Source organism: Scomber japonicus, chromosome 3 (assembly GCF_027409825.1).
Source record: "Scomber japonicus isolate fScoJap1 chromosome 3, fScoJap1.pri, whole genome shotgun sequence".
In the NCBI taxonomy this organism is placed as follows: Eukaryota; Metazoa; Chordata; class Actinopteri; order Scombriformes; family Scombridae; genus Scomber; species Scomber japonicus.
The window spans coordinates 25430059-25448639 of NC_070580.1; the positions used below are offsets into that span (position 1 = coordinate 25430059).

The 18581-nt window shown below is 38.5% G+C and overlaps 3 protein-coding genes across 4 annotated transcripts in view; 1 reads left to right on the forward strand and 2 right to left on the reverse strand.

Moving 5' to 3' along the window:
* The window catches only part of necab3 (N-terminal EF-hand calcium binding protein 3), a 36789-nt gene extending 35312 nt beyond the window's left edge, over nucleotides 1-1477 (reverse strand). Inside the window, exon 1 of the mRNA XM_053316251.1 lies at nucleotides 1343-1477. Coding sequence (XP_053172226.1) covers nucleotides 1343-1477 — 135 coding nt within the window. The remainder of the gene's footprint in view (nucleotides 1-1342) is intronic.
* Nucleotides 1478-2389: 912 nt separating this feature from the next.
* On the forward strand, nucleotides 2390-9635 carry rbck1 (RanBP-type and C3HC4-type zinc finger containing 1). 2 transcript variants are annotated; one of them, XM_053315148.1, is made up of 14 exons: nucleotides 2390-2715; nucleotides 2805-2852; nucleotides 3266-3410; nucleotides 4102-4198; nucleotides 4310-4508; nucleotides 5375-5532; nucleotides 5655-5828; nucleotides 6284-6444; nucleotides 6606-6702; nucleotides 7131-7253; nucleotides 7287-7310; nucleotides 7413-7511; nucleotides 8311-8454; nucleotides 8579-9635. In XM_053315148.1, the coding sequence occupies exons 2-14, from the start codon at nucleotides 2813-2815 to the stop codon at nucleotides 8657-8659; spliced, it is 1542 nt and encodes a 513-aa protein (XP_053171123.1). In that variant the 5' UTR covers nucleotides 2390-2715; nucleotides 2805-2812; the 3' UTR covers nucleotides 8660-9635. The 2 variants fall into 2 exon arrangements, with proteins under 2 accessions (XP_053171123.1, XP_053171122.1); XM_053315147.1 differs by having other exon boundaries at nucleotides 7131-7310; nucleotides 8579-9633.
* A 2279-nt stretch (nucleotides 9636-11914) lies between these two features.
* On the reverse strand, nucleotides 11915-17693 carry tbc1d20 (TBC1 domain family, member 20). Its single transcript, XM_053315149.1, has 8 exons — nucleotides 17287-17693; nucleotides 16878-17063; nucleotides 16640-16720; nucleotides 15095-15281; nucleotides 14837-14938; nucleotides 13847-13988; nucleotides 13110-13288; nucleotides 11915-12948 (listed from the first exon to the last, which is right to left on the reverse strand). Exons 1-8 carry the CDS (start codon nucleotides 17342-17344, stop codon nucleotides 12684-12686), a joined length of 1200 nt encoding a protein of 399 aa, XP_053171124.1. The 5' UTR covers nucleotides 17345-17693; the 3' UTR covers nucleotides 11915-12683.
* Nucleotides 17694-18581: the final 888 nt, after the last annotated feature.

Consider the following 18581-nt stretch of genomic DNA (forward strand, 5'->3'; position numbering starts at 1 on the left):
AATTAAATAATCAGGGGACCTGGCAGGAATACGATTTCTGATGTCTGCGCAGTGTTCACCTTGACCAAATAAGAGTGGAAAGACAAAAAAACAAAAACAATGACTTAGGTAAGAGGAGACAAAGATCAGGCAAGGATTGCAAACAAAAAGCAATACAGTCCTGGATTTGGAGTATTTAGCATAATCTACCTTGCACAAGATGTTTTAGACAGATCAGGTACAGTGTGTACCAATACTGTGACACTTCTGCAGAATATGAGTAATGTGTCTTTATTCAGACAAGGTTATCTGTGTACTGTATATGTGACAGAGTACAGAGAGAAGCCTGCCAGTTGTTAAGAGCTGTAGTTTTGAACATATCCTTAGCCATCAACTGTGTGCTGGACTGGACAATAAATGTATGCTATACTGTGTTGGTAGATATATTTTAACAGGCTCAGTCAAATGTTATTAATGCAGTACTGCAGGTTAATCAGCCAGCAGGTGTTATTTGTTAAAGCTGGGGTGGATGTGTCTATGTGCGTATATGTGTGTGTGTGTGTGTGTGTGTGTGTGTGTGTGTGTGTCTGTGTGTGTGTGTGTGTGCGAGACAGAGAGATCAAGAAACGCTGGTTGAGAGAAAATCAAAAATGCAACACCACATACAAAGCACAAATCAGATAATAAGCATTTAATCAATCACATGATTTTGTTAAAACATATGCAGATTGCTGTGTGTGTTTGTTTGTGTGAGTCATAAGTGATGGTGAATGAAGCTTTTGAAAGACCTGCGGTGTGTGTGTGTGTGTGTGTGTGTGTGTGTGTGTATGCAAAAAAAGAGGAGAACCCCCAGCTACCCCTAAACCTGTCCAACTGTGAGAGCTTAATTTATCATGCAGAGGCAGCAGCTGCAGCTTTTCCTACTTTCCTCTGACAGACACACACACACACACACACACACACACACACACACACACACACACACACACACACACACACACACAAAATACTGTATCATCTTTGGGTGTGTTGTGAGTACACAAGAGAAGAACGTTTAATAAAGCATTCATTTATTTTCACTTTCATATAGTTTTTTTCTGGAAATAAATAACCAAAAGGGTCAAAATTCCATCTTTATACTAAACTGAGCTATGGGTCAATTATTAGTTTTGTTTTTTTATCAACCATGTATGATGTCTTACAGTTAATTACAATAATGTGTTTACACTTTTACAGTATGACAAGATACCAAAAATACCTTCAGAGCTAATAGCAGTAACAGACAATAGGAGTAGAAATTTGGTGAGCAAATAGGCTACAAGTTTTCTCTGAAATGTATGAGTAAAAGAGTCGATGCACTTACATCATGAAAGATAGTAAGCCCTTGTCCTGCGCTGTGCAGCGGCGGCGGCTGCTGCTGCTGCTGCTGCTGAGCCCGGAGATGCTTCTGTTTGGCCGACTGCAGGCACATAGTGATCATCTCCGTACAAGCCAACATCTTTAAAACACACCGAGACACACCTTGATCGTGCACCCTAACTGTTTACGGTGAAACGCTGAGAAGTGGAGTGAGGGTGTGAAGCGTGGAGGAGAATGAAGGATGTCAAGTGAGGAGAGCGGGCAGAGACTCAGAGATGCTCTGCAACTTTGTGCGATGCTGAGCAGAGATGCCTGCCCCTCCTGCTGGAGCCGCTGTGATTGGCTCGTTTATCTGCACCGTGCATCTGGACCAAAGTGTCAGCTGGAACAGGACCAAATACTCCCTCGTTCCTGAATTACTTCCTAATGTATAAATACTGTACACACGTCTTAATCATAGGAATAAGACGATGTAGGAATATTAATGTGAATGCAAGGGGACGTCGTATTTAGCAATTTAGCGGTAACTGATACTAATAAAAATACATTATGTGCGCTTATGCCGTGCATCATATAGTTCTGAGGTCAATTATAGCCGAGATCGGCCTAACATTTCCACTAAAGTAAATAGCTGTGAAATGTGAATGACGCATTCATTTAAAAGTCAACTTTGATCTATAATAACTCACCGGGTCAATGTTTGACAGACACCGCCATCTGCTGGATATTGAGAGTCATTATTTTTACCCTTTGCAGTGTATATATGGGCTATATACTCGATTATGTATGATTATCTATTCTATAATATTGTCTAATCTGTTGCATGTTGTTTTATTCTGTTAATAAATTTAATAAAGTGTCCAACTGAAGGGATTTATACCTAGGTATATCTGCTTGAGGTAGGAAAAAGAAAAGGTAAACAGGTCGATGTAATTTTTTTTTTTTTTTTTTTTTTTTAAAGCCAAATATTTTTAGGGCGCCTAGTTTTGTTTTTACGTAGCTTGTTAAACTGGAATACCAAACACGACGCTTTTCAGGGGCTGACCGAAGGGCGGCCAGAGTTTTGTCTTCCTGATCTTAAGGCAGTTTCACTTTCAGTTCTACCTGTCAACTGCCAGGGGAGGAGCGAGAGCTGGACTTCGCAGTTGTAGAAGATATAAAGCAGTTAAGACTTTAAAAAGGTTGTATTTTTTCCTCTATAGGCTAAACGCGCAGCATTAGGCTGTGAGCGCTTCTAACACTCGGGTGACCTACTCTCTACGCTGCATGTGAACGCCTCCACACTGACGAAGCTGGCGCTGCTACTCTGCTGAGTCAAGGAGAGGGAAGTGTTTCTTTAATGCGGACTGAACTGAAACAATAACACGACCCGAAGAGGTGCCATTTAAACTTTCCATTACAGACAGTCAATATATTCCTTGAGTGTTGTATTTGTTCTTCACGTCTTGTGCTACGTGTCGTTTCAGGTGTAAACATGGCCTCTGAAGTTACACCGAGTATCAATTTAGAAGTCGGTGAGCGCCTCCATTTAGTTTCGATTTTGTGATATTGGGTCGAACCTGTTTTTATGGCTACTGCTTTAAGTTTAGTACTGAGTTAGGCTATTGCTGAGTTATTTAAGTGTTTCTGGTGAGGGTGAAAGTGGCTCATTGTTCTGATTAAATATAAACAACATGTAGGCCTCTCTAAATTAAAGTCCCACTCACCTACAGCCTACAATATAGTCACAACTTTCTCATTTTTTGCACTGGGACACTTTTTGTGTGTTTGAGGGAGAAAAACTACAGGCTTAATCCATCACATAATATACAGAGGACTGCCACTGTCAATGGAAGGAACCATTATTAAAGGGGAATGCAGTTTCTCACTGTGTGCTGATGATTAATCACGTGAGGATATATAAACTCTTCCTTTGCTCCCTGTGCAGCAGAGAAACTGGCTCTGTCTCTGAGTGAAGCCCTCAGCAGCGGAGACAGAGAGGAAGCCACCAGACTGTGCCAGGAGCTGTCAGAGCTCTCCATCCCAGTGTCTGTCAGCATTGACAGTCAGGTCTATCCTCAGGAAACCATAAGGTGGGACAACAACTGGGTGTAGACAGGCAAAAACAGGAAACCACAAAGCTCAAAGTTACCATTTGTCACAGAGCAGTGTTTATTTCCAGGATGTGGTCTGTTTTGAAGTGGGATTATGTAGTAGATATGATTAGTAATGAAGGTCAAGTATTGTATCAAGAAATAAACAACTATGGAAAAAAAGTAGAGCCCAACCAATATATTATCATCCGATATTGGCCTATCACAGATATCGGTATTGGTGTATAGCCTGATACCATATATTGTGCCAATATTTTTTTAAAGTTATACAGGCAGCATTTAATGTATATTTCATCCTTTTTTCTTGAGTCAATTGAAATATATATGTACATGTGTTTTTGTTATAAATATAATTTTGTTATTTAGTTAGTTATTTATAATTATTAAATTCCCAGTGTAGTTTATTGTTTCAGTGCATTAATGTCATGTAAAACAATAAACTTTATTGTCAAACTGTAAAATGTCATGCCATCATTACATACATATCTTTGTCACAAGTGTTTGATAACTAAGAGTTCATTACAAAAAATGTACACGTATGTATATTATTTATAAAAGTATTGGCTGACATATCACTCCTTAATATAGGTATTGTGATCAGCCCGAAAAATCCAGTATCGGTGGGGCCCTTAAAAAAGACTGACTGGTGCTATTATTCTTTATGTTACAGGTTGAAGGTGGGAGTGGAGGATGCTCAGTCAGAAGACTACGTCCCAGTGTCTGTTGTGGTTTCTACAAGCATGACTATTGCAGAACTTAAAGACAAGGTGGTGTAACAGCCATTTTCCTTACATTAACATGCAGAATATCATGTAATAACTCATCATCTAAAATTAAAATTGAGGTTTCATTGCCTGTACTGTATTTTCTGCATACAGGTCAGCCAAGACTTTGGGTTCCACCCATTTCTGCAGCGTTGGGTGATTGGAAAGCGGCTGGCACGGGACAGGGACACGTTGTACAGTCATGGTATTCGTAACGATGGAGACCAGGCTTTCCTGTTTATCCTCTCCGCCCAGGCTGCTCATCTAACACGGCATCAACACAAACTGGACCAGGAGCATCAACGCTTAGACAGTAAGTACCAAAAACACTTATCAATGAATACATTTTATTTTTACCAATGAGTCCATGACTCCTAAACTATAGAATTCTCTCCCATTGGACTTAAAATCTTCAGACCTATTTAAAAAGTATTTTAAGACTTGCTTTTGTTTAATGTGTTGAGTTTATTTCTGTTTTTGTGCTTTTAGTTGTGGGTTTGCATGTGATGTTGGTTGCTGCGTATCACAACTACAGCCTAAAGTGATGCCTTAACATTGTTGGCACTCATTTTACAACAAAAGCACGAAACAAAACAGTCGATTTGTAGTATTTAGGAAACCATTACTATCAAATGTTTTGTATTTTACCAGATAAATTGACCTAAATGATCAATTAATCATTAACATTAGTTTTTTTACTCAATTAGTTACTCTACTTATCATTTGGGCATAAAATAGACATATATATGAGAATACATGAGTTAAACCATTGTGTATGATATAAAAACACTTATGGCATACACATGAGGCAAAACTTTTATGGTGTTATTCAGACATGAATAGGGATTTTTTTTCAATAATGGTACCAATTTAATACCTTTTTTGGTAGCTTTTTTTTCTAATGTTGTCTTCAAACAAGTACAAATAAACAAAGTAAAACAAATAAAATCCAAATTTGAATTAGGTAATATCTGATAATAAGTACACAGAACAAGGAAAATGTCCAAAAATTTCAAAAATATTTGCTTATTGATTCAATTTTCTTTTTGAGGATAAGGATGGAGTTTACATAACATCTATTGAAATTTGATTTCAGCCATAGATATGTTTTTTCTGTCATCACCAGCCATGATTACAAGTAAGTGAACTTACCGGTTTTGGCATGATAACTTTTTTTAGGCATCATGGACTCAATGCAGTCGATGCAGCTTTTACCCAGAGGGCTGGGCGGAGGTGGTGGTGAGAAGGCAGCTCCTCCAGAGGCTCAGCAGACTCCTCCTCCTCTTCCTCCCAGAGTTCCGACTCTAACTAAACCTGTTTTGCCTCCCAAACCTCAGGTCAGAATCTAACTCTGTTTCACACATGATGTCTGCAGTGTGACTGAGCCTATAAACATGTCTACTGTGCATAGTGTGAGTCCAGGGGCTGTGAAAGCATATATCTGTGTTTGTGTTTGTAGCTGGGCTGGGCCTGTAGCGTGTGCACATTTATGAACAAGCCAACGCGTCCTGGCTGTGAGATGTGTGGGACGGCACGGCCAGAGGATTATGAGGTCCCAGACATTTACAAGCCAGATGAGGACGAGGTTCATCGAATTCAGCAGGAAGAGCTGGCCATGTTGCAGTACGAACAGGTAACACTGCTCATTAACACTGCTGTATCAGGCAAACAGGATTCCTTAAACTCTGTTTAGCCTTATATCTTAACTTGCATTAATGTCAGTTTCTAATTTTTAAAGAAAAATAATGTTTAAAGTTAAAAAAGTGTCACATTTTTGTTAATATTCAGATTTTGAAACTATACACCGTTACCATTCCACTTCTGCACACTTTTAAATATCTTTCAAAGGAATATAATACACTTTTACAGAAGAGCATGTTCAACAGTTGAACTTACTGCAGAAGTAATGGATTACCATATACACTTTGGTGATGATTCTCAAAGCTGTTTAAGCTGATGCCAAGAATCATGACTTCAGCTGTTTCACGTTCCATTTTCTGGAAACCTAGGACTACAAAGTAATGAGTCAGAACAGTTTGTAATGAGTCCTGTAATGTGCCTGTTTCCCTCACTTTCTGGGTCATGAAGGCTCAGCAGGAGGAGCGAGAGAGGAACTACCTGCGCTTGTTGGAAACAGATGATCAGGACCTTATCCTCAACACCTCAGAGACGGACTGTCCCATCTGCTTCTCTCCCCTGCAGCCACAAGAGGGCATCGTGCTCAGAGAGTGTCTGCACACCTTCTGCAGGTCAGATACAGGAAAAGGCAGTTTTGGAATGTTGTTATAGAAGTGCTAAACATACTGCCATATATGTATATATACCATTATTTGCAAAATTAGCAAAACAATTATTTTATGTATTTCTATATTTGTATTTTTCTTGGATATATGTGTGTGTCCTCTTCCAGGGACTGTCTGAAAGGGACAATATTGAACACTCAGGATGCTGAGGTGCCATGTCCTGAAGAATGTCACAGCAAGCTACTAGACCGAGAGATCAAATCGGTGAGTGTCAGACAGACAGGGCATCAAACTTTGGGGATGGATGGCCAAAAAGTGACTTAATGTTATTGGGCAATAAGACAACACAGATCAATTAAGAGTTAACACCAGATTTTCATTTCAGATGTTTTACTTAAAGTTTCTAAAATGTATGTCCGGAGTAAAATAAAATTGATGTTTGTATCTACATTAGTTGGTCTCATAAAAGAAGCATGTGTTAAGTGTAAAAAGTGTAAAAAAGTTTGTTGTATGTGATGTCTTTTTTCTGTCAGTATGGAAGGTACACGCACAACATTTATTGTTGATCTTTATTAATGAAGAAAATCTATTTGAGAATAAAAGACTATATTTATTTTTCATAGGTACAAACATACAGTTAAACACTTTCCCTCTCTCTCCATCTGTCATTTATTGTATGATCTTGGATACAGCTGCTCACAGAAGAGGAGCACCACCGGTTTCTGGAGTTGCGTCTGAGCATCGCAGAAAGCCGCTCGGAACACAGCTTCCACTGTCAGACTCCCAACTGCCGAGGGTGGTGCATCTACGAGGACGAAGTCGATGAGTTTAACTGTGAACTCTGCAATGAAACCAACTGCATTCTCTGCAGGGTAACTCAGTTTTATTTATTTACATAACTTACAAAGGTTTTCTTTTGGTGTTTTTGTAATAGTTGAAGCCCCAAACATAAAGGACGGTTTGTGTGTTTCCAGGCCATCCATAATGGTATGAACTGTAAGGCCTACCAGGATGACCTTCGTATCAGAGCAGAGAACGACGAGGCGGCCCAGCAAACAAAGCAGATGTTAGAGGTGGGTTAGAGGCTTTATGTAATGACTTTATCAGCACATACACCAGTCAAAAGGTCAGAGTTCACAGTTGCACTTTTAATGACATCAGACAATAAAAAGGCATGTGCTCCCTAATCTATAGTGCAGATCACTATAGATTAAGAAACATTTGGAACAGAACAACCACATTTTTTATAATTTCTATTTATTACAAACAAAAGAAAGCATCACTTCCTGTGTGATGCTGCCATGTTGTGCCAGTTCACTATTCAGACAGAACAGGCAACTATAACACTGGTAAACATTTAAAGCTAATATTTTACATTGGAAAAGTCACCACTTAGATATTTCATTTATTTTGTGTAATTTCCTTTTACATATTTAAATATGAGTAAAAATAGATGTTGGTATAGAGTGAAAAGAAACTTTCCTCCACTCCTTATTTTACTCCTTCATTCACAAACCTAGCAGGGTTGCTGGAATGTCTGTTTTATTTTACATTAAATATGAGTGCTCTTCCATCAATTTAAGACTCTTAAGCCTATTTAAGGCTTCTAACAGAGTCAAATTTCACACCTGATTGACGTACTGTATGTATCTACAAGATTAGTGTTCTAAAGCCTAGGACTGATGCTGAATGAATTACATGAGGACTCAATACTTCAATGTGTTTGTTGAAATGTTTGTGCATATTTGGATTATCTTTTTAGTTAGCGTGGATGCTGGTATTATGTACCCATTTAATGTTGCTGTTTTTGAACATATGGTTGACTTGTTGTCTGAGTTATTGCATTTTTTTACATTTCTACATTTACCATAGAACATGCTACAGAATGGGGAGGCCATGAAATGTCCCAGATGTGACATTATTGTCCAGAAGAAGGATGGCTGTGATTGGATCTGCTGTTTGATGTGCAAGACAGAAATCTGCTGGGTGACCAAACAGGCTCGATGGGGACCAAATGTAAATAAACCTATGTGAAAATAGACAAAAACAAAGACAAATTCTCACAGTTTTTAGTTTTCAAGAAGATGTGGTTATGTATATATGATGTGTTCATATGACTCGTTTTTGTATGTTTTTACAGGGAAGCGGAGACATATCTGGTGGCTGTAGATGCCGGGTCAATAATCAGCCTTGCCATCCCAACTGCCAAAACTGCCACTGAGGCGAGCACCTTAATGAACATGTACACACAGCTGCAAGCACACAGTCTGAAGCAATCCAGAGTGCACCTTATGTCAGCTATCTTAATGACTTATTTTGAGTAATTTTGCTTACTTCTTGCCTTGTCTTAAGTGACAGTGGACAGCAGTTGTCTTGCCCTATGGTGTGGTAACCGCAGGTGGAAATGTTATACACAAGCTAAACAAACTACCAGCTATATCTTCTACAGTACATCTCTGCAGCTCAGGATACTGACTGTTGGGATCATCTGCTATTAAAATACTTTGTTGTTGCGATAAATGAATGCTCAGTATACATTCTGACCTCTGGCTACAGCTTTTTTCAGAGTTCAATTTAAGGAGCCAATAATTATGTTTTTTACTAGTTTGGTTTCAGAAATATAACTTTTAAGCTTTCTAAACTAAAATGCAAGAAAATCCTTAAATGTTTAAATACAAAAATGAACAACTAACAACTAAGAATTCCTGAATCTATTGATTACTTCTACAACTGATGATTACTGGAGCTCAAAGTAATGTCTTCCTTACTAAACTGAATCGTTTCAAGTTGAAACCAGTGTATATTTGCCTTTTTTTGATAAGTGAATAGTAATTTGTAATCTGAATGATAAGAAGAGGATTTTCTTTCAGTCGACTAATCAGACTGTGGTGAAGGATAATGTTTTCAGTGTTTACATTGAATGAATGTGTTCATAATGCAGAACAAGCTGCTGTAATGCACGTAATAACTTTGAAGTATCAGGTATCAAATATGGCAGGTGGGATAAATTATACTGTATTACTATAATGTATTGGGAAGTGTATCTGTGGTTCCTAAGTGTTCATAACTGGAGGAATATAAAAAGTGATGTCCTTATGTGTGTATATTTTATGTCTTATATGTGTGACTTTTGTTGAGTTTTTAAGATTTGTCCGTTTGTCTTTAGTCATGTCTTTAGGTTAAACTCATTATCTGAGCCTTTTAGTGAAACACCACCAGAAAAAAAAATCTGAATTAAACCATGGTAGACACGTTGTATTTGTTTGCTGCAGCTGTACATTCATCAGGTTTCATTGCAACTCATCGGTTGTCTTTTCACACTATCATCTGTACTTTTTTGGCTTCTTTGAAACTCTATAAACTAACTGCAAATTAATTATAATTAATTCAGCTACAGCTTGTGCAACAGAAGACATTACTTGAGATCCACCATAATCATATACTTGAAGTGATGCACCTTAACACCATCAGACTGGAACTGCAAGCATATGACTCAATTACACTTAAAGTACAACTGAAGCAGAAAAAGGACAACTGACATTCATCAAATAATAAAGCTGAAGCTGACAAGGTAAAGGTGAAGCTGATGTGGGAATAGGGCTGAACAAGGACACCTGAATGTGACGGTAAAGATAAAGCAAATAAATGCAAAACGTGACTATATATATATATATTTACACATCAGGCTGAGTAGTTTAACCAGACCAGTTGAATTTGACAAGCTCTGAGGCAGAGGTAATGTACTATGGAGGGAAATGTAAATGTGAAATTCTGTAATCTTTTCCCTGCATGAACTAAATTAACTTTATGAGGGCAAAAACACAAATAATTGGGTGGATGAATTTACAAGTTCCGGTGAACTCTCAGGTCCAGTCTAATAAAAAATACTGTTACTGTTCATTTTTATACTATTTTACTTTGCAGTTAGTGTGTGCATGTGATAAGGTACATATGAATGAGTTTTGCATTGATATTTAACTCTCCAAACAAATTCACATTTTCACTCTAGTTTATTAGCATTCTGTTGTACAACTTTACATTAGTATGACAGATTCATTATAACAAAATAAACATAAAAGGCAGATAAATCATTTAGTGCAACAAAAATAAATGAAAACCACAGAGTGCAGATACATGGTGCATTACAATACTGCTGAATAACTACTCTGAGGCACCTCGGAGCGTCCTTGGACATGTTCTAGGTCACCTTTTTTATAAAGTAGTAGATCTCTTGCAATCTGAATCAGTGTTTCATTTTCAAGGCAATGAACATGTCAACCTCAATAGAGAAGAGCGATGTCTTAAAGGTGCAGTGTGTGGCATTTTGAGACAGATTGCAACAAACCAACTATTCTTCCCTCTCACCTTACAAGCATGTAGGAGAACCCACAGTGGCTGTGAAATCTGTCAAAAATATGACAGACCCTCTCTAGAGCCACTGTTTGGTTTGTCCATTCTGGGCTACCATATAAACATGGTGGTGCAACATGGTGGGCTCCTTGTAAGAGGACCCACTCTCTACAAAGATATAAAAGCTCATTCTAAGCTAATGAAAACAATGGTTTTTAGTTTAAAGGTAATTATACACACTGCACCTTTAAGTTGATTGGTTGCTGTCATCCAATACAGGTGACCTAGAACTCAGTCGATTAAAAAAAATAAAAATGAATTAACTACCTTAGCTTAGTGCTCTGAAAAGCTATTTGTTATTTATTTTTTAAGACCCTGGTCTTCAGGTGAGTGCCACACCACTGAAACCTATGAAATCCCACTTTATAAATGTGATTGAATTAAAATAAATAGGACATTGGAATGAGCTAGACTTCCTCTGAAAATGCATTCTACTCTCATAGCAATTCACTTTACTGTACATCATGTATTCAAATTAAGCTAAATTCATGTTTAAAACAACAATGTTAGCTTCTATCTGAAGGCTCAGACGCATTTAGTCCAGTAGGAGTGAGAAAGGTGCCAATCAAACTCATTTTAAAGTGATTTTGCAAAACTACAGTCAGTGCAAACTGGGTCACCCACTGTGCTAAACCAAAAGACTACAGTGATGCGCCATTTAACTTGCTTTTTTCATTCTGATATTTCCTGTTACCAGGCAATAAGTGAGCGTGTGTGTTGCTAAACTATGTGGAGATGAAATCTTCTACTCCAGAAAAAAGTGAGGCAGATAACATACTCTAATCCTTTGGGCCATGAAACACAGACAATTTTTAAGGTTGTGCAACCAAACTATTAAGTGACTAACTATTAACCATTTATAATTAAAAGTAATTTATTTGTTCACTTTCTAGACTGAATAAACTTGAGACCCCTTTGGGGCTTAATCCTCTGATTTTGAGATACATACTGAAGTCTAAAGCACCCTACAATATGTTTAGCTTGATAACACCATGACTGTTTTGTTAAAGCCTCTTGCATATAACTTTCCCTAACCCTAACCCAATTAAACTCAAGATTTACTCAAGGGAAGCAACTTTAGACATGTTTTAAAGATACTGGGTCACAGAGACATTGTTTTCTGAAATAAAAGTGCTTTTTCAAACAATTTTAAGGGACAAAGTTACTTAATAACATAATAAAATGGTTGCCTTAAGAATTGCCTGTGTCATGACCACATTTTTACAGCGACTTGCATACCTATAAACAGGAAATCATACAGAAAGAGGATTCTAACAATCCTCTATTTGGTCTCAGTCCAGATATCAAATAGCTAAGAAATGGGTTGCAACCACACACATACACACGCGCACACACACACACACACACATTCACTCAAACTCTCTAAATTGGCAGCAGTTTCAAGTGTAGTGCGTCCACCAAGCCTTCATTAATCTCTATGGGAATAACTGAATATCAGATTATTCTAATACCAAATATAAATAAACTTTAATAATGACACCACCAATAATAGTTCTCAGAAATACAGTCTTTTCATCATAACAGGATGGATTCTTCATTTGTTAGCACCAGCATGTGTAGCTGTCACACTGATGCATGTTCTTCAGGAGCCATTAAAATGATCCTTAACTGAGGCCTAAGAAGCCCTACATAGGGTGTTAAGACACGCCCTACAAAAGAGAGGAGGAGCGTTAACTCCGTTTAGAGCCAACACTCCAGACAGTGTTATTGACTGCAGAGTTCATGGTGTAATTCAGTCTTGGAAACAGACCCAACAGGTAGATTGAGTCAAGGATAGGTAAATTGGAGCATGAAGGGGTTAAAGGAGGAGCAGTTCAAGGAAACAGATCCAGTTTGGGGGCCCACTCCAGGGCAGTGTTGACCACAGCAAGAGCTGCTGCCCCTAAAGCCACTGTCAGACCCATGACTGCCAAACGAACAAACCGACGTGCTGCTGAAGGTTGGCCCACTGCCACTACTGAGTTTGCTGCTGCGCTCTCCAGCGCAGCCTGTTTCTGTCTACGTCGACGACGGAGAACAGAGTCTGGCCGCTGTTGAGTTGATGCAAGGTCAAAGTCCTTAAAGGTAGAGGATGCCATGCTTTGGGAGGAAAAGGAAAGATACACAAAGAGAAAGCAAGAGAGACAGAAAATGAAAGTGTTATTGAAAGAACAGAGTAATTGAAGTTGATGAGAAGAAGAAATATGAATTGAAATTTTGTATGTGTCTGATGCGGGTAGTTTGTCTAAGGAGATAAGTACTTGTCATGTGAGGCAGCCTCTCTTGCCAGTTCAGAAGGTGGGAACTGGACAAAGAGGTCTCCTGCTCGGCTGATGAGAGTCTCGTATGGCAGATCCTGGGGAATCTGCGACAGCAGGTGATGAACCATGGCCATATCACATTCACAATCCAACACCTCCTCTTCTCTGTACAGTACGATCTGTAACACAATCACCAATAATGCACAAAGGCACATTTGTTAATCCTCAATAATAACTAAACAGGCCATTTCCCATCACAAATCCAAGGATATACAATGCCATGACTGAGATGATCAGGTTAGTCAATTTTGATTTGATGTTATGGTTTTATAAGGCTGCAGCGAGTGACCAATCAATCAGTCACGGATAGTTAGAGGTCAATGAAAGTTGAACTGCTAAATAAAAAAATGAATAAAATACAAAACATCTGTTACCTTTCTCAAAGCAGAATATGTTATCACAGTCTAGCAACTTCAACTGTCCTAACAATTCCTGCAACTGGACATAATATTAATCATAATACACATTGTTCTTAAGCAGTCACAAAGCTGCTTGCATAGTGAAAGAACTATCCAAGGTATGCAAGGCCTTGAATAAAATGACACATTCTCAAAGGGCAATTGTCTAAGATGTGATAAATGTAGCTCATACAAATGTCCTAGCCAATAAGTCATACAGGAGTCCTAAACCAAACCCTCTGAAATGCAAACTAGAAGTGGTGATTCCAAGGAACTCACCACAGCAGCAAAGTAGATGGGCATCAATGGATGGCAGGCCAGGAAGAAGTCATACAACCGTACAACATGACGGAAGTCTGACAGGACGTGGCCAAACCAGGTGATCAGCCAGCTGAGAGCGAAGACTGTACCCACCTCAGCCCTGATGATCAATACATGACAGAAAATGTTCATCAGCATACAAAACAGTCATGTGTCCTCATGCTTTGTACAACAAAGCACTTAATATAAAGATATTATTAAAAATGTGAATTAGTAGTGAGATATATAACAGACAGCAACTTTCATGTTAACCCTCTAAGTGGAGGTCTTAACGATCTATGTTCTCAAGTCTTTGCAGACTTAAGCTGTCATGAGAGGATAAGCATGTTAAAGCTTAACATTAACCTTTGTTGTTTTACAACACCAGGAAGACGATAAGCTTTACGTTGAAAAGGTGTAAGACAGCCAATAATCTAATTAACACCATATATAATGGGATTTCTGTGTGCTGAGGGATTGAAACCCCACAATTGTGTCTGTCAGATGGCAAAGCATCATTTGTTTCAGTTATGACATTAATGTCCATAATTCTTATAAACTTTTTCTCATTTATCATTAGATGTCAAGGCTCATAATGGTAGTGATAGTAAAAACTGCTCACATTAGCTACAATCATAGATAACCCTTCTGTTACCCTTTAACAAGTCAAATAAATACAATATAAATGAATATTTTTTTCCATTTAGGACAGGAGACACTGGTGGAAATGTGTAGTGTACATGGTATTTGGTTTTATAACCAGAAAACAAACTCTGTTGAGTTAAAAACATTTTATCAATGTTGGGTCTTAATTTGCAAGGCAATGAAGCAGATTACTCTATATTTATACTGAACATAAAAGATTTGGTGGATTTTTTATTTTGCAAGATTGAATGCCTTTCAGGTATTTTCTCATAAGAGAACATGAATGAAGTTTCCCTATAGTAACAAAAATAACGAGAGACTTACTGTTGCATGAAGTCATGCACCTCAGGGTTGACCCTGTCAATGATGGGCATCAAGTAGTTAAGAATGTGTTTTGTGTTGTCCATGGTGGGATCCATGAAGTCCCTGTGAAAAAGGATAAAACAGAACATTTTGCAGTGCACAATAGACCATTATTGAAGATGGAGGGCAGGGAGGGAGAGGGCATTTCTTTCTGACGTGGGCACATAACTGATAAATAATGTAGACTGGTAAAGAAGCAGTGACCAGCTCAGTAGGTACCTGAGATGATGTGTGGAGAGCTTTTCCACGAGGGCAGTGGCTAGGCGTTCTCCCAGGACAAGCAAGAAGGTGACGACAATGTCATGGTATCCTTGGTAATAATGCAGCTGGGGATTACGTTTCAGAACCCGGAGGATAATGTCAATTAGCTCCTCCTGGAGACCCTCCCGCTGCTCGTCTGGCATACCTGCACAAGTGTAAAATATATACACTTGTTAAGCATTACTTTTGGGTATGGCACTGCATCAACAATCCTGAAAATATGAAATGTCAGAGGTGCACCAGTAATAATTATAGCCCCACCAAGACTGGATATTGGAAGATATTTGGGGGTTTAAACATCTGCTACAATAAATAATAATCAACAATAATCAAACAATAATCTTAATATAAATAAACAATCTTGATATGGATTCCTTAGATTTGTTTATTAGTTTATTGTCATTGCCCTCTAGAAAACAAAAAATGTAACTATGACACCCTTTCTAAATGACCTCTGGCCTAGTTTGAAAGTTTCTTATCAGACAACGTTTACCCTTCGCAATATATCTGCAATAACCTGATATAGGTTGATATATTGACCTATATTGCTTGTTCCCTGCCAGATAGTATTCATAAAAATAAATTAATAATGCAATTCAATACTTTCAGTGTAAAACCTTAATTGAGGGCAATTATGTGTTGTTCTGAGTAATACCAAGAGCCTGCATTGATATTTAAAGAAAACTAAATAAAAATACAAATAGAGTATATCATCGCCCAGCCCCTCTTCCTCCAGCAGTTCATAGTAGACATTATGACTTATGGAAATGTGCCTGTGGTCCAGCAAACAAGCAAGCTGTGGCAAAGCTGTTTCCACATTGCATTGATCTGCAGGACAATTCATGTACATTTCTTACAGTGAATGGAATTTAGTTATGTGCAGATGACAGATACATAGATACATAGATAGATAGATAGATAGATAGATAGACTAACTCAACACTGAGCCAAACGTTTTCTTTTTGGTTCAATGATAATGCAGAAAAAACATTAATGTAAAGATTATCAGTGACAATACAGTGTGTTCAACTAATTGATTTTTTAAGTCAAAAATCACTAGATATGATGCTCAGGTATGGTGCATCAGAGCTTGTTTGTGTGTATGTGTTCATCTGTGGTTGTATCAGTGTTTCTGTGGCATGACCTGACACGCCAGATGGTTTGTTACACAGTACCATCTGAGAAGTTGTCATTGGAACAGTTTGGAAAAGGCCAGGCACTTTCAAAAAAATACTTTGCAGGTGATTAGATAAACTGTCTGCCTATCATTGTTTGTCACCATCTTACCTTGAGAGACAGTTGGATTTGCAAGATCACACGAGAACCAACATAGGATGCCTTCTGGTCTGTACAAGATAGATTCCCCATGTAATCCTGTGATGTTGTGAATCCAGCTGACTCGCAAGGTAACAACCAGCAGTGCTTCATACAAGAAATGCAGCTCAAACAACACAGCTAACAGCAGGATATATGAGTCAGACTGAATGGTTTGTCAGCACTCACCAGGCGGGAACCTTCGAAGGGAACGCTGGACATCCAGCAGCACCTGGTTGTAGTCCTTGTTATTATCCCGCTCTACCGTTTCTGGACAACACATCATAATCATCATCATTACAATATGAGTCAAACATGTGGGACAGTATGCACCTGCAAAGACTTCATGCTTTAATATTGATCTTGCAGGAGAGTGAGATATTTTGCCTTTAATACTCTGTTGGTGCATGTGTGACTAACATGATACCTGGCTCCTGATCCAAGAGGTTTGGGGGGACGTTGAGAAGCTGAGGCCACACCTGACGGCGTATCTCATCAGTCAGTAGCCCCCCCTCACTAATGGCCATCCTCCTCAGAGCTGCTACATCCACAGGACTCGCATTTAGGGCCTGACTGATGTCCGCAGTTTTTCTTTTCCGCCTGGTGTCCCAGTCTGAGGGACAGAAAACACCACAGCCAGCCGTCTAGTTAGCCTGGGTTGGCTTTAGTCTTGCAGCAGCTAATTTTGCATCCAGATCACACATTTATTTTCGGGTGCTATGGAGGAAGACTCGAGCAACAGATACAAGAGATCATAAAGAAGACTATCTTTTCTGCTGAAATGTCCCAAACATCTGGTAGCCCAGAAAGAAGACAGCTAACTTAGCCACACTTACCAGTAACCTGCTTTCCATTCACTGGTGTTGAGGCACCAGAACCTCTAGATTTATTCATTGTTTACTCCTCTTCTTAGCGTGTCCTTGCTAGATAACCTTACTTGCCATCCTTCTTTGTTTGGCTAACGTCGATGTAGCCCTTCGCTACTCCCTACTGGAGGCTAGCCGTTTAATTAGCAAGGCCAAATACAAACACGATAGTTAGCTACTCAGTGTTAGCTACTTATCAAGCTGACACCGCTCTGACCCAGCTCCGAAATGGATATTTTCAGCAACACTGCCATGATTCGTCGGACTACTGACAAACTGCTGTACAATTAGTGAATCCCCTTCTCGATAGTAATACAGTTATACTGATGAAACAGCTACATGTTTACGTTGCAGAAGCAGCCAATAAGATCCTTCAGCTTTAGCTAGCCTCCGTACTGAGACTGACTGATGACGTCATAGCGTCACGACGTCGACGTGTGTAGAGTGTAGGACAAGGCGTCTACATTTAAGGTATGTTTAAAACATGAAATTTCTCCCTTTTTTGTTTTGTTCTTTTTGTTTTGTTTTGTTTTTCTCAACTTTCATTTTGTAATTGAATTACGTAACGCCGTTACTTGTAATTAGTTACTCCCCAACACTGTACATTTATTTTGGCACTGCCGATTTGTGAAGATATTCTGGCAAAACCTTTGTGATTATTATTATTTTAATTTAAAAAAGAGGAGGCTACTCCCAATAATAATTATAATAATAATGCATGTAATACTCAATAAATAATACTAAATATGTGATTTGTAGATGTTCCATTTAAAATATGATTTTATATTTCTTTGAACCACAGACTGTATCTATACTAATAATGTGAAAAAAACGTTTCCTCTATGATAGTCATAGTCTTTTTCTTTTTGGTATAGTTGATTAAAATACTTTAATATTGAAAAATTGCTTTTTAAAAAAGAAAAAAAATATATGAAATGTGATTTCAGGTAGACACATGGCTATCAAAGGTGGGACAGACATTCATGAGTTTGTTTCTAGGATTATGCATGCAACCTCTTGGCAAGATATGTTATGATTGTTATGTTGGCCTTGATGCGAATAGTGTGATTCATATGTTTAAGAAACATCAAAAGCTATTTAAATTGATAGTTTGTGTTCTTAAGGGAGGAGAGGAAGAAATATGAGGAAGAGGACAGAAGGGGAGAGGAGAAGAGGAGAACAGAGGAAGACTGGAGTGGAGGGGATGGAAGGAGGAAGGGGGGGGGGAGTGGTGGTAAACACAGGAACAGAGAAAAGAGGGGAGG